At 48.4% G+C, this 14,398-nt stretch overlaps 1 protein-coding gene across 1 annotated transcript; it reads right to left on the bottom strand.

Moving 5' to 3' along the window:
- Positions 1 to 8,274: 8,274 nt before the first annotated feature.
- MSX2 (msh homeobox 2) lies at positions 8,275 to 13,997 on the bottom strand. Its single transcript, XM_059061734.2, has 2 exons — positions 13,537 to 13,997; positions 8,275 to 9,663 (listed from the first exon to the last, which is right to left on the bottom strand). Exons 1-2 carry the CDS (start codon positions 13,913 to 13,915, stop codon positions 9,239 to 9,241), a joined length of 804 nt encoding a protein of 267 aa, XP_058917717.1. The 5' UTR covers positions 13,916 to 13,997; the 3' UTR covers positions 8,275 to 9,238.
- Between the last annotated feature and the right edge of the window lie 401 nt (positions 13,998 to 14,398).

Below are 14,398 nucleotides of genomic sequence, written 5' to 3'. Positions count from 1 at the left end.
TCACAAAGCCCAAATTCTTGATAAAACAGGGAATGCTCTACAATAGCAGTTTTGAGACCATGATCCTTGGATTCCAACTATTCAGATCCCAGCTTTGCCATCCACCAGCTGTGAGACCACTGGCAAATTACATGAGCTCTCAGGGTCTCAGTTTCCTTATCTATAAAATGGGGTGACATATATTTGTGCTGCTATTCGGATTAAAATGAAATTAGGGATCTACTTCCTAACACATAGGAAGTGCTCGTTTAATTCCGTTATTCTCCAAGGATATGAACAACATCTTTTTCTTCTGAATTGTAGTATATTTGAATAATTCTGTTTGGAGAATTTCAGGAAGATCCTGGGGCATGTAGGGATCGACGTTCCGGATCACAGGTATGCGCTGAGACCCAGCAAAAAAAGATCTTAACTTGCTACTGATTTAAGGAGAAGGGGGGCTTAGTTTTCATGCCGTCAATATTGCAATTTTGAACTCCAAAGAGCCATCACACATTTTTTTACTTATCTTGCTTTGAAAAGCACATGATTTCCCTTTTCTAGACCCTGACTTAGCCAGGGATGTCATGTAGAGGAAAAGTTGGACATTATTGCCCCTGAAAGAGACATTTGAATCCGGCTCAGTTTTCATCACAGGTGGGAAATCTGCCTTCCTTCCCCTAATTGCTTCCTTCCTTCTAAGACCTAATTTCCTTGGCACTCCCCTGCTACTTGCAAGGGAAACATCAGTTTTACCTTCTCATCAAAGTGGGCTGTGTCTTAGTGGTACCTACACGGGGCAGAGAAGTCCCTAACCCTAGGAATAACAGATCTGCAAGTCCAGCCCCAAAGGCAAAGCCACCTCACACTGCCCTCTTCCTGCAACCCCTGGAAGGCACTGACATGGCAGACACGTTGCCCCACCCTCATCTAACACCACAGTGGGATGACTTCACTGCCCAGTTGCTTTCCTGAAATTCTCAAGTCCGAGATCATATTCCCCACCCCCACCCCTGGGATTTTGTACGTTGTCTTTTTGGTTCCTCTCTGTTCCCATTGCTAAACAAAGAGAAATCCAACCGGAAAGACTAGAAGGGGTAAGTGGCTGATGTGGTTGGAAGGAGGGGGAGAGGGACACTTTGCAGCCCTCTGACTTTCCCTAAATTGGCCAATTTCACATCAGTAAGTGCCTCATCCATCACCACCACCTTTCAGGTGATTTTCTGTGATGGAATTTCGGGAGGGGAGGCACTTAGCATCTTACACACAATTCCTTTACAAAGTCAGTTTTTCCATCATCAAGCATTCTCAGCGTTCAAATAAAAATAGGCAGAGCTTTGCTACTAAAATAGCTCTTTTTATATCAGGCCCTGCAACCCAGAAACCCTTTTCAGGGACCTGTATACTTTCTCGAGTCAAAAAAATCCAAACAACCAGCAAGCTAGACAGACTTCTAGTCCAGTGAGGACTTAACCTCTCCCCGCCTCCCCGCGTGCAGGAGGAAACGACACAATTATCTGTCAAGCCTGGCTCTGCTTCCTTGCTGTTTGACCTTAGGGAAGTGGCCTCGCCTCTCTGAACACCCTTATTTTCTATGACATGTGAATAATAATAATACCCCATCTATTGCCTTGAGGGCCAAATGAGGATGAGGGTATTCTGGACACTGTCATGTATTTTATAACAAAATCTAAGGAATTAAGAAAGGGTGTGGCATAAATAAAGTCAATGGCTGACTTTAGATGACTCTTGCCCCTTTCATCTTTTTTTAAATTAAAGTATCGTTGACTTACAATTTTATATTAGTTTCAGGTACACAATGTATCTTTTTTTAATTTAGAAGAGCTCTTAATAAGTATATAATAATAATAATAATAAGTATAAAATTCTAGGTAATTAAACTTACATCATAACTGGGAATTTTTTCTTTTAAAAATATATTTTTTTTCTTTTAAAAATATAAAATGCATATTATAGTTGATGGCATCTTTGTTTAGTTGATTATATATCTTTAACATAACTGACTCTCTCACACGCTCTCTCACTCTCGCTCTCTCTTATATTTAGATGCTATATCCTGCTCTTTTCACTTAACATTTTATGTCAGTATCATTGCAAACTGACCTAAGCCAATCTGGCCATTTGGCCTCACACAATAAGTCGGTATCACCTGCTTCATCCTTGTTTAGATGTATAACTGTTATCTCTCCATGAATGGGAAACTACATAAAACATAGATGTAATGTGCTCTTTTTAAAGCTAAGGCTCTTGATAGAAGGGTTTAGTGTGATGGAAATAGCTGGAACTGACATGACTTTCTGGGCTCTGAGCTCATCAGCTGTGTGATTCAGCCTTGCAGTGCCCCCTCTCTGGGAACTTTGCTGTCTGAGGTTTGTTTTTCTGTTCTGCGAAAATGAGAGAAGCCACAGTTCCCGAATTGCAGGGTAGCGCCGAAGGTAAAGAGTGCAAAAGGGAGTAAAGGATGGCATTCAGGCAGGAGACAGGTCAGGACCTCAGTTTGAGGGTGCCCTCCCCACAGCTCACACCGGAGCTCAGGCCCCAGTGTCCTCATCTGGAAAACGGCATACCTCCTAGAGTTGGTGAAAAGAATAAATAAGCTCCCATAAGAAGTACCTGGCTTAAGGTGTTGGTCCGCACACCTTAGTGCCAGGGCTCCAGGTTAATCTTTCTCCTCTGGGAGGCACTATCGCCTCGTGCTTTTACCCATAGCCCGTGGAATTGCCGGGTCGCAAGTTCCCGTCCCAGAAGGGCCAAGGCCTACCTTTGCCACCTGGGGAACGTCGAGGAATACACCTAAGAAGTTCCCTTAATTCAATTGGAGATGATAACACCTCCCAGACAGAGGGTGGTGAGACTCCAGGGAGCGTGTAAATCGCTGAGCACCAGTGTCTGGCACTTGGGACGCGCTCAATAAAAGGGGACTGTTATTATCTGCTTGGCTTGCTCCTCTGGGCGTCGAGGTGTAAGTTTAATGATGGGAAGGGGGTTGGGAGTGGGTTGCGGGGCGCCTGGTCGGCTGAGATCTCCTGGGCCAGCGGGCCAGGCCGGTGTCAGCGCGCATTTATTGATGGCAGGTATTTGGGGAGTAATTGAGCGCGGCGGCCGGCCCGGGGCGAGAGTGGGCCTCCACGAGCAATTAAATGTGATTAGGCCGAGACCTTCAGGATCCAGCTGGGTGATTGATAACCCGGCCGCATTCCTGCAGGGCCTGCGACATCAAACGGGCGGCCGGCAGCGGGCGGGGCAGAGGGGCCGCGCGCGGGGACCTGGCCCTTCTCCGTCAGGCGGCTGACCTTCTCGTCCGCGACGCCCAAGGTTCCAGGGAGAAACCCAACGACGTGCCGTCCTCCCGCTCAGGGGTCTCTCCCTTACTGGCTTGCCAGGTGCAGCAGGGGCGGGAAGGGCACAGAAGGGATGATGTGACCAGGATCCCCCTGCGCTAGGGCGCAGCGCCCGGAGGAGCAATGCCGGGTCGCGCTAGCTGGGCTCCCGCAATCCGGTACGGAATCGCTGGAATCGGGGAAGAAAGAATAAAAACAGAGAACGAGAAGGGGGAAATAGGTGGAATAAGAATAAATAGAAAACGGAAAAGTATTGAGAGACACAATGGAGGAGCAAAATGACAGGAATAGAAGACAAGAAAAGAGGAGAAAAAGAGAAAGTTAAAAATGAGAGCCTGAAAGGGAATTATAAAGACCGATGATAAAAAAAATTAAAAAGATAGAGAGTGGGACAGACGAAAAAGAATGGAAGGAGGAAAACAGTAAATAAAAGGGCAAAAAAAAAATAAAGTGAGGGGTGGGCTAAAGATGAAAGACAAAAGAATGGGGAAAACAGGGGAGGTAAAGGTAAGAGGAAAAAGCCAAAAGGAGGTAGCGCTGGTGAAGGGGGGTGTCCCTTCCTCGCTTCACCTCCACCCTCATCCCAGTCCCTGCCTCAATCTCAGTCAATTCTTTGCCCAGAGCTAAGCGCTGCCTGGTGCCTGGGAGACCTGGCATGTGCCCCCAGCAGCTTGACTCTGGCCCAACCCAAGCCCCAGGCCAGCTCCTTCCCCCTCCAGGCTGGATGAGGGGCAGCTCTCCTCACCCCAAGCCCAGAGTGAGCAGTGGGCTCCTTGCACCCCAATTCGGGCCCCACAAGCCATAAATCACAAGTGGAGGTGCGGGGGGTTCCCGGGGCCATTGCCATTGGAGTCTCTGGAGCCAGAGAACAATTTCTGTCTGTGCTGACTCCACAGACAGGATCAAAACAGCATGAAAGAAATCAGAGCGAGAACGTCGTCAGCAGGAGCTGGACTTCTAAAACCCCCTTCCGCCCCCATAGGCTTCAATATTAAAAAACCCCCTAGGAGCCTCAGACACTGTATTAATTAGTGCAACCACCCATGAAAAGTTGGGTTTGGAGCGGCATTCTTTGCCCTGTGTGAAAAACCAAGTCTAATAAACAATTGTTAAGTTGGCCTGTTGCCGCTGGTAAATTACATAGCATTAAAAAAATAATGCTTTTCATATTAGGCACTAATTAAAGGTTGGGACAGCTTTAAAACAAGAGAGGGAGGGGGGAAATCAAAGAAAATATAAAAATGTTCTTTCAAGAGTTATGGGAGGTTAATAAAGTAGGTCTGTTAGAGTGAGCCTACTTTGCCCCTAGCTACAGCCAAACTGGAGCCACCACAATTGGGTCTCAATAAGATAATGATATTCTTTTCTCTACTATTAAAAGCCTCCCAGTGCAAACTTAAAATGATTTATTTAATTTAGGAAATTATGAGGTGTAACTTCAAAGCCCGAGCCGTTAGTAATGGAAAATACCAGGTTGTTTAAAATTATAATAATAATTGTTTGAAGGACTCAGGACATCAAAGTGTTTTCATCAACAAATGCAGAGGGGTCCGGAGGAGGTTGGAAAGAGTCAGAGGAGGTGGATGGAGTTTAGATTTGATTATTATGAACCTTATCAGGGCAGGATTCAGGATTCCGGCAGCCTGGTACTCTGTTCTGCTTTGAAGCAGGCTATTTTGGAAACTAATTTTACTGCTTTTTATTTAGTTCCTAGCAGGGAGGAGATGAGAGGGGTTGCTGGGCGTGGGAGAGGGGTGGAGGGGTCCCAGAGTTGACAGCAGACTTTTCCTCGTTGCTCTCTGACCGATTTCATTAAAAAGACCTACGGCATCACCAATCTGGACATTTTTTTTTTAAGTTACATTGAAGGGGAAAACAGGCACAATCAACTTCACCAACTGAGGCCTGTGATTTCAGGGAGGGATGTGTGACGTGGGTTCTTTTATAAATGAGGTTTATGTTTATTCCAAACCCAGCAGTGGAGAGGGAGTGGGGGTGGGGAAGTGGCCTCTCCAACCCGTGGCAAATGAGCTGCTTTTATGGCAAAGAATGGCCGTGGGAGTTTTCATTCGGTCAGACAAGGTTCTGCTCAAAGGCAGGGATCCTCTTTTCAGTCGGGTCAGGCAGACGTTTTACCAGCGCCTGCTCTCATCCAGCCAGGCCTTCGCTGCCTACCTCCTGCCGGCCTTGCCCCAGCATCACCTCCCTGGGGCTGCAGGGGGGAGGGTGGTCAGGCTGAGGCCCAGGTCCCCTGTGGTAGAGAAGCTGGGCCCCTGTGTGGGGAGCCCCTTACAGCAATGAGGGGTGGGGAAGGGGATGCAGAGAGGGGCTCCAGAGCTGGGCTGCGCTAGGATCTGGGCTGGGGCATCTGGAGAGTTCCCTAGGGCCCAGCATCCCGCAGCTCCTCTGAGCTCCTTCAGGGCCCCCCTTTGCCAGACTTTATGCCCACCACCAGGCTCACACTTAGGTCTGAATTCTGCTGCTGCCCCTTGCCGACTCTGGGACCTTAGTGAACCAACCTCTCTGAGCCTCAGTTTCCTCAACTATAAAATGGCATCAATGATACCTCCCCAGGGGTGTGCAGCGACTAGATGAGATGAGCCAGAAGATGCCTAGTTCCGTACTTAGCAAGAGCTCAATAAATGGGATTTCCTCTCCTTTTGTCCCCTCTTTCCTGAAAGCAGGGCCATCTTTCTGGGAAGCTTTGGATAAAAGCATTGAGAAGTACGGGAGGACGGGGGGCGGGGGGCAGTTTTGTGCCAGGCTCCCGGCAGCGCAGGCGACGATGGCTAAAGCCAGCACAGTGGCATCTTCGGTTTTAATTTCCAAGGCGCGTCTGCGGGGTCCTTGGTGAGACAGGGTCCTTCTGTCGCCCCGGGTGGTTAGCCTGGTCCCTGAAACGCCTGGCATGCCAAGCCCGACCTAAGCGGAGACCGTGGCGATCGCCTAACCTAATGCTGGGCAGGCGGTTCGGAGGGAGCCCCAGAGCAAGGCGCACCGGCGGGCCCGCGGACCTCTGGCCGTTGTCTGGGCCCTGGCAACCCGGCCGCGTCCTCGACTAGGTAACCCCATACGCCCAGGAGCGCAGGGGTGCGTGTATTGGCGCCTGAGCGACTCCTTTTCCCTGTCCCGGCCTCAGTTTTTCTTTGGGATTTAGGGCGATTGGGGTAATGCGCAGTCGCTTAGACGGTTTCCAATCCACCCGGCTGACCACACAGGACGCAGCCCGGTTCTCCGAAAAACACTCTAGCCTGTGACCCCCTCCTCCCGGGGGCAAGCTGAGTCTTAACCCAGAGTCGGCGTCTCCGGATCCCCCACCCCGGGCTGAGATTGCCCGAGGCTGCGGGGTCCGAGAGGCTCCGGGAAGGAAGCTCGCGGTGGTCGGGCTAATTAGGGCCCCAACTTGGCGGCTGATGACGAAACCGGGAATGGCTTTGGCCTTTGGAAAACGTTATCCCACAAATGAGGATGGCTGGGGTGGCCCAGCGGGATGGCCAGGGCACACTCGGGGAGGTTTGGGACATTCCTGCGGTTCACTCCAGCTCGGGGGCCGAGCTGGAAGAAATCGGTCGGACCCCAGCTTCGGAGCAGATCCCTGGGTTTGGATCACACTCCGTAGGAGAAACTCACCGACCGACCTTGGGAGCCTCTGCCCCACCGGAAAAATGGAGTTTCCGGCGCCCACCTCTAAACTGGGTGTCGGCACAAAGGAAACTGGGACGAAAGCGCTAGTCCTAGTAGGTGCCAGGTGCCAATCTCCCCACCGCGCAGGCTCCGCAACTGGAAGTTCTCGACTCCCTTCCAACTCGTTCCCAGGTCACTCGAGCTTCTCATCCGAAAACAGCCCTCGGAAAGTTATCATCAATGGCCACTTGGTTTCTTTGTGCAATAGAAAGTGGAGTTTAAGATTCTTCCCCGCCTCCCCCACCCATTACCAATTTATTTTCATGGTGATGCCTCAAAACCCAAGCCTGACCCCCGTTCTGTAACCAGTGGAAAGGCAGGCTGCAAAGCAAAGGGAACTTGAATGAACTACCTTCCCCCCTACAAACCGAAAAGAGCATTTGTTCAAGGCCGATCTCCTTGGAAGGAGCTAGGAATGGTAAACGGAATGTGATTTGACACAGTCCTGAAAAGGGCAGCAGGCATCCATCTACCCCCCTCTCCCCCTCAGTGAACGCATCTAGTTACCATCTACATTTGCAAAGAACTATATAGGTCCCTTCCCTCAGCTCGAAGCTTGTTGTTGTGGTAGCTGAGAGATTTCAAGTTCAAGATTCCTGCCCCCACCCCAATCATCCACAAACCCCTCAGATTCTGGCCGATCCCTAGGCCCTGCCACTTCTAAGCTCATCTTTCACTGGAATTTGAAAAACTCCTAATAGCAATTTTCCATGAGTAACACAAGCTGCCAGAGGAAGCATTTCAAAGTCTTTTGCTATTTGCTGTAGACTTCCCTACCCCGGGCTGAATCTGGCCACAGCTCTTGATTGATTCACATTAAAATCATCATAAAAAATCACCAGCCCCCCTCCCCCATCTGGGTGGCATTTCTGGGCTAAAGAAAAAGAGCGCCTCTTAAAAATAATTGTGACTTTGGACAGACTTTACTGCAATAAAACAAACGTTTAATTTAATTCAGAATAAGAGATAAGAAATAACTCTTCAATAAAATATATAAAATTATACAAGGCACCCTTTCAAAGGGATAAAAGTATACTTGGATGGGGGAGGGGGAGCTGGATAGAAAAATGAAACACCAAGGAGCTATATGGGCTGTCTGACAACACCATTTTTTATCAAGTCAAAACATGGCTTTACCCTCTGCCCCCAACATGTTAAAAAGTATATAAATTTTTCTAATAAGTTTAGCACATACAACAGGTACACAGAGAAAGCATGATTTTTTTTCTTTTTAGATCTATTCATTGTTCAGGAATATTTAGTATAGATAATGGTTACAAGATATTCATATTTTTTAAGCAGAGAATTAACTACATCCCCCCCCAAATCACCTTTTCAATGTGTGAGGATTGATGTACCTAGTGGTTCACAGAAACCATCAATTCCTCCCGACATGCTTTAACTTTTCACTCTCCAATTATCTGAAATGAAGTTAAGCAACAGCCTTGAGAGGAATTAGGAAGGACTTCCATTTTCCACCTTACCCGGAGGCACTCTCAGGATTCTTCTCATCCCCCTTTTATTGATCTTACAAAAACTTTTAACAATGTGTAACAAACAAGGTGGAGAAGGGGAAAAAACAGGGCCAAATACCGTCATCTCTAGTGAGTTTTTAAATGCACGTAAAAAATGCAAAAACATGATGTGTCCCCTTCTCTGGGAGGAATCTTTCCATATCTACTGCCTATGCACATAGCGTCTAATTCTGTTTGCAAGTCAGTCATCCAAATCATCAGATTTCAGCAATTTTAGCAAATAATGTCTCCCCCATAAGAAAAAACAGATAGACTTAATTAAGCAGTCTCTTTTAGGAAGGTGATATATAGAGAAAAGACATATATATATATATATATATATATACACACATATACATGTGTATATATATAAATTTTACCTTTCAAAATAATTTGATTTTTACGTCTGCTGTATAAAAATGTATTGTATTTTATTATATATATATTTATATATAAAAACCATCAGAGCCAATCTTGTGAAAGGAGAAGGGGGAGTGGCATCTGGAAGATTACACCAAGAAAACGGGGCTTGGGTGTCTCCAGTCAAAAGAACCAATTTCAACTATGTCTGTGGCCCTGTCGATCTAGCCGCTGAGGGTGGTGCATGCAAGGTTTGCAGAGCAGGACTGTCTTCTTGGAGAGGGAGGGAGAAGGCTTTTAAACAAACATCCATCCCGGAGTCTATTGAGCTGGTCTTCCTTAGGACAGGTGGTACATGCCATATCCCACTGGAGTCGCATAGAGTCCGACAGGCGGGATGGGGAGCACAGGTCTATGGAAAGGGTAGGACGCGCCGTATAGGGAGGCTGCTTGCAGGGGCGAGTTGATGGGGAAAGGGAGGCTGAAGCCAGAGGGCAGCATAGGTTTTGCAGCCATTTTCAGCTTTTCCAGTTCGGCCTCTTGCAGTCTTTTCGCCTTGGCTCTTCGGTTCTGGAACCAGATTTTGACCTGTGTCTCTGTGAGGTTCAGAGAGCTGGAGAACTCTGCCCGCTCTGCGATGGAGAGGTACTGTTTCTGGCGGAACTTGCGCTCCAGAGCGAGGAGCTGGGAGGTGGTGAAGGGTGTGCGTGGCTTCCGATTGGTCTTGTGTTTCCTCAGGGTGCAGGTGGTGGGGCTCATGTGTCCTAGGGAACAGAGAATGGGGAGTGAGTTAGCAAAAGAAAGTGGCTTTCTCACCAGGTGTGTCTGTGGGGGGGATGGGTCTTCCCTCTTCATCTTTCAGAAAGGTACCTCGGTCAAAACCATGTGTGGTTGGATTTTGGGGGGCGGGGGGTAGAAAAAGACCATACTTAAATGGATAAATTGTTTTGTTTTTAAAAAATTGAATCTTTTTCCAAAAGTTTGGGAGTTTTATGGTGTAACAGAACTTTCTAAATGGAAAACAAACAGCATTAGAGTTAATGAAATATGAACAGACCCCTCATAAGTCAAGAGAGCTGAGAGTTCTGAGAAACAAAACCCCATCTCTTCTTGATATTGCTTATCTTAAAAATGGGGTCTGGGTTCATGATAATCCTCACATCCCTAAGACACTGAGATAATCACATATGAGAAGGAAAATGAAAAGGGTCTTATGAACTGGGTCCATCCCCTCTCTGCACCAGAAGTTGGATTGCATCAACATATTTATGAAGGATAATCGTGCCGAAAAGGTCTGCAGTAAATTAATAGCATCTATGGATTGGGGAGCAGCCTCATGCAATAAACAACCACACAGCTGTCATTCCCTCCAGTCTACAGATTATAAAACCTGAACATCATTTTACAGATCTGGATGTGGGATAACTTTCTTGGCTGGGTGCTTCTGTAATATAAACTTTACTAAGAAGGAGGGAAAAATTAGCTTGCCCATAAATGTAAATGTCAGGGGAAATCATGCTGCCTCCTGAATTGAGAGCATGTGATGACATTTTAGCCATCTCTCCTACCCATTCTATGGTTTGGAGGCAATGTGTAAATGATTAGCTTGTTGCTGGAGTTTAGAAAGAAGGAATAACAAGCAAAATAAAGGTATGCCAACAGCATCCAGACTCCATATTTAAAATGGGTTCAATTATAGGAAATCATAGGACAGGGCATCCTTGTGATTCCATAGCATCAACTAACTTCGGGTTTTTCCTTAAAGGAAGTTGGGGTGGAGCTGAGGAACAGATGCTAAACAATTCATTTTCTGCATTTGGCTTTTATGAGCTATGCTAATTTTCCAAATGTAGCCACCATAGTAACTCCAAAGCACTCCAAAGGGAGAATGTAGCATTTCTTGTTTAGTTACTTTGGTGGCCCAAGAAAGAGTTTACACTTCACACTTGAGGGTGACAAAGCACAAGTCCCAACCCAGCCTCCATTTCCAACAAGAAATGGATTTGTCCTAATGTGACATTAACCATAACTTTTAAGTGGCTAAAAAAGAAAGAGGTAGTGGGTTCTGCCATCAATCAAAAAACAGAAATCTGGGAGAGAGATGGGTAAGAAACTACGACAAGAGCGTAGACTTTTGCATATGCTAATGACTAGCCAGAGAGCTGGGGGTGCCTACTTCTTAATTTACAAATAAAATAACAACAATCAGAGACTCAGGGACCTGTGAAATTCTCACCCTTCACAAATGTGACCTGGCTACCTGGGAGGACCCAGTAGCCACAGCTCAGATACCAAGCTCCTAGAATCTACACTTGCCTCTGCTCTACGTTTGGAGGCGATTCTGTGCCTGGGCACGGTCATTCTGGCTGCTCCTGGGAGCTGCATTTGAATTACGAAATCCAGGTGACGGGATCTCATATGTGTATCAAGGCTTCCCTCCCAGCGCACCTCTCCCCACCCTCCCACTCCCACTCTCCTCCCCATTTTAAACCAGCCTGAGGAAGGGTTCGATTATAGATTATACAAAGCAAAACAGCATTTATCCTACTGCCTCCTGAGAATAACAAAACCCGGGCTTGGGCAGGTGGCTTCCTCCTGCCGAAGGCTCTGTCGTTAGGCTCCCCTGGACCCACCGCTCCTACCATAGGGCTCCTAAGGCCATCTCCAGGCCCAAAGTACCAATGACCCACTTTAAAAAAAATTAAATCCTTTCTCAGAATCTCCTACTTTTCTCATGGAAGGGTCACATCCAGGGCCCACGGCTGCCTTACCTTGGGCCCTGGCAGGCATGCTTACAGAACCCCAGGAACCTAAGAAAGTAGAAATGTCTGACCTCTGGACACCACTCCCTGTAAGGCCTGAATCCTTGATGCACAGCTGGGAATTGACCCAGGCCTAGGCATACACAGGTACTCAATATCTGTCAAACAAATTAAGTCCCTTAAAGTTTCTAAGCCCCTATTTCACCATCAATAAAATGGGTAACTACTATTGATCCTGCAGTGTGGTTCAGAGTACCAAATTTTAGAATGCCCAGAGTCTTGTCTGCCATCAGACAGGTGATCATTAAATGTCCCCAAGTCTTTCTTGTCAAGCCCAAACTCGATGAGTGCAGATTCCTCTGAACTCTGCTGAAATGTCCTCACCTGTTACCGGGAGGCCAGCTTCAGCCACACGGAGATCAGATAAGATAATACGGTGAAAAGTGCTATAAAGTACTGTGCAAACTTGAGTTTAAATTCTTTGAGTCCTTAATCTCCACGCCCTTTGAATCTTTGGGAGTTTCTAACAGGGTGGAGAGAGATGCCAGAGGGGACAGCCAGTGATGCCTGGTTATATGGCCTTGTTTTGTTCACAAAATACTTTGCATCTCCATTTTTCCAGGCTGATGGGAATGGGGTAAAATGCGATGCTCCCAGCTTTCGAAAAAGTCCCTATGCAGGCACCCTCTCTCTCACCTTTCCTAGAGGTAGAGTGCAGAGAGAGAAATCTTAAAGGCTGGGAGACAGAAGTAAAAGGAGCTACAGGGAATGGCTTCTCCATATTGCAAAAGGACCCAAGGCCCAAAAATGGACGTAAACGCTGGAAGAGAAATCAGCTCTCCGGTGACTCTCTGTTCTCCTTCCTCATTGGCAGGAAGGGGGGTGCAGGTGTTCGGCCCTCTACTTGGTCTGTCTGGGGAGAGAAATCAAGTTGGCCAGGGTTGGGGCTTGGACACCAGGGCCCCTTGCCCAATTCAGCCATAGTTGGTGACCTAGCTCAAGCAAGTTCAGTCCTCAAAGTATGCATGTCTGAAAACTGGGATAATGGGATAACCACAGGTCCCGGGCTTCTGCCCACACTTCGGGGTTCCAGCGATGATCGGGACCTGGTGAACTAATAAGCATCACTCTGTAAACTCAAGCGCTGCTGGAATGCTGTTAATTATTACTCCGAGCCAAGCGGAGCCCCACGCTGCTGACCCCAGCCCGCTCCCAGCGAAGCGACGGGCTGGCCGCCGGGACGACCGGGAGACATTTCCTCGCCGCATAAGTCTCTGCTGCCATCCCTCCGTGTTACCGTGCTTTGATACCCGCGGGACCAACGGAAGATGATCATTTCTACCCAAAGTCGGATTAGATTTTAATTAGCTCATCTTTATAATGAGGGCACACCTCGCAGGGTTGTGAACTTTGAAAAGCAGTTAGACACTTTGCCTCTGCCTGGCATTTATTCCGGTGCTCATTAAACGTGGATCCTTCTTCACTCCCCAGACTGAGACCCCGAGGGACAGTGAAAAAAAGCGAAGTGGCCTGAGCGCAAGGGTGAGGGCTAGAGAAACGGATACTCAAGCGACCCCGCAAACCCAGCTGGATTCGCCCTTCAAAGATCAGGGCGTTGGCAATTGTGTCGAATATTCTGTACAGCTACGGGATCCCAAACACGCGCTGCGCGGATATTACCCAGAAGGTATCTTGGATGCCGTGGGCGCGCTGAACTCTGGGGATATTAAGGGGCCAAGAACTTGTAATGCTTGCTTTTCGGGGCGCATAGTACAGAGGAGTCTCCGTACCCCTAGCTTGGAATACTGACCCCCAGTTCCCTCCTGTACCCCGCGCACCCTCCTACCCCTTGTCCCGGCCTCTGCAGGCACTCACTTGGCGGCGGCGAATATCTGCCCGGTTCCTGTATCCACGCCGCTCCGTCTTCTGAATTTTCCGACTTGACCGAGGCTGTCTCGAAGGGCTTAACCAACGGCCCGGGGCTGTGCGCCTCCCGGACGCTGTGCCCGGGCAGCAGAAGTGGCCGCAGGGTGGCCCCGGCGGAGGCGCTTTCGGCTGGCAGTGGGGAAGTCTCCTTGGGCGGCTTCTTGTCCGACATGAGCGCCTCCACGCTGAAGGGCAGGCTGGAGACCTTGACGCGGCGCTCCTCCGCGGCCCCGTCGGCACCCCCAGGCCCCGGGCCCGGCTCGGCCACCATCGCCGGGCCCTCCTCATCAGACGAAAACAGGTCATTGCCTTTGGACGGAGAAGCCATGACTTCTCTGCCCTACGTAGCTCCCGGCGCACGACTCCGCTGGCAACCTAGCAGCTGCGACTCAAACTTTTTTGGGGGGAGACGGGAGGGGCGCGCCGGCAGCCGTGCCTTTCCTCCAAGGGGAAGTGAGAGGCTCGGCTCAGCCAATCCGAGCCGGCCCTGGCGCTGACGCCACGGACGCTCGCCTCCGATTGGCTCTTCCGGAAGAGGCTGGGGCCTTTTTTTTTTTTTTTTTTTTTTTTTTTTTTTCCTGTTTGAAATAAATTAGGAGTTAATTACAGGAGCAGTCAGCAGAGTTGTTATCAGGCGATCCCTCAAGGGTTATAATCACGCCAAAACTGAAAAGTCTAAGGCGTAATTAAGGCCGATTATTTAAAGAGGAAGTTCGCGGAGTCCCATTTCTTCTCTCTGTTGACCCCTCTTTTTAAAAGGTACCCCGCGCCAGAACATGTTTAAAATCTGCAAGTGACATTGCAAAAACAT

The sequence above is a fragment of the Kogia breviceps genome, chromosome 4, assembly GCF_026419965.1.
Source record: "Kogia breviceps isolate mKogBre1 chromosome 4, mKogBre1 haplotype 1, whole genome shotgun sequence".
NCBI lineage: Eukaryota > Metazoa > Chordata > Mammalia > Artiodactyla > Physeteridae > Kogia > Kogia breviceps.
Note: the sequence above shows the minus strand (reverse complement) of the source record. Positions and strands in the feature narration are given on the sequence as shown.

What these genes read in the sequence shown, in the direction of transcription:
- MSX2 (XM_059061734.2), bottom strand. Translation starts at nt 13,915, where the DNA reads ATGGCTTCTCCGTCCAAAGGCAATGACCTGTTTTCGTCTGATGAGGAG. An exon ending in CAGATATTCGCCGCCGCCAA is followed by an intron (nt 9,664 to 13,536) that starts GTGAGTGCCTGC and finishes TCTGTTCCCTAG; the next exon opens with GACACATGAGCCCCACCACC.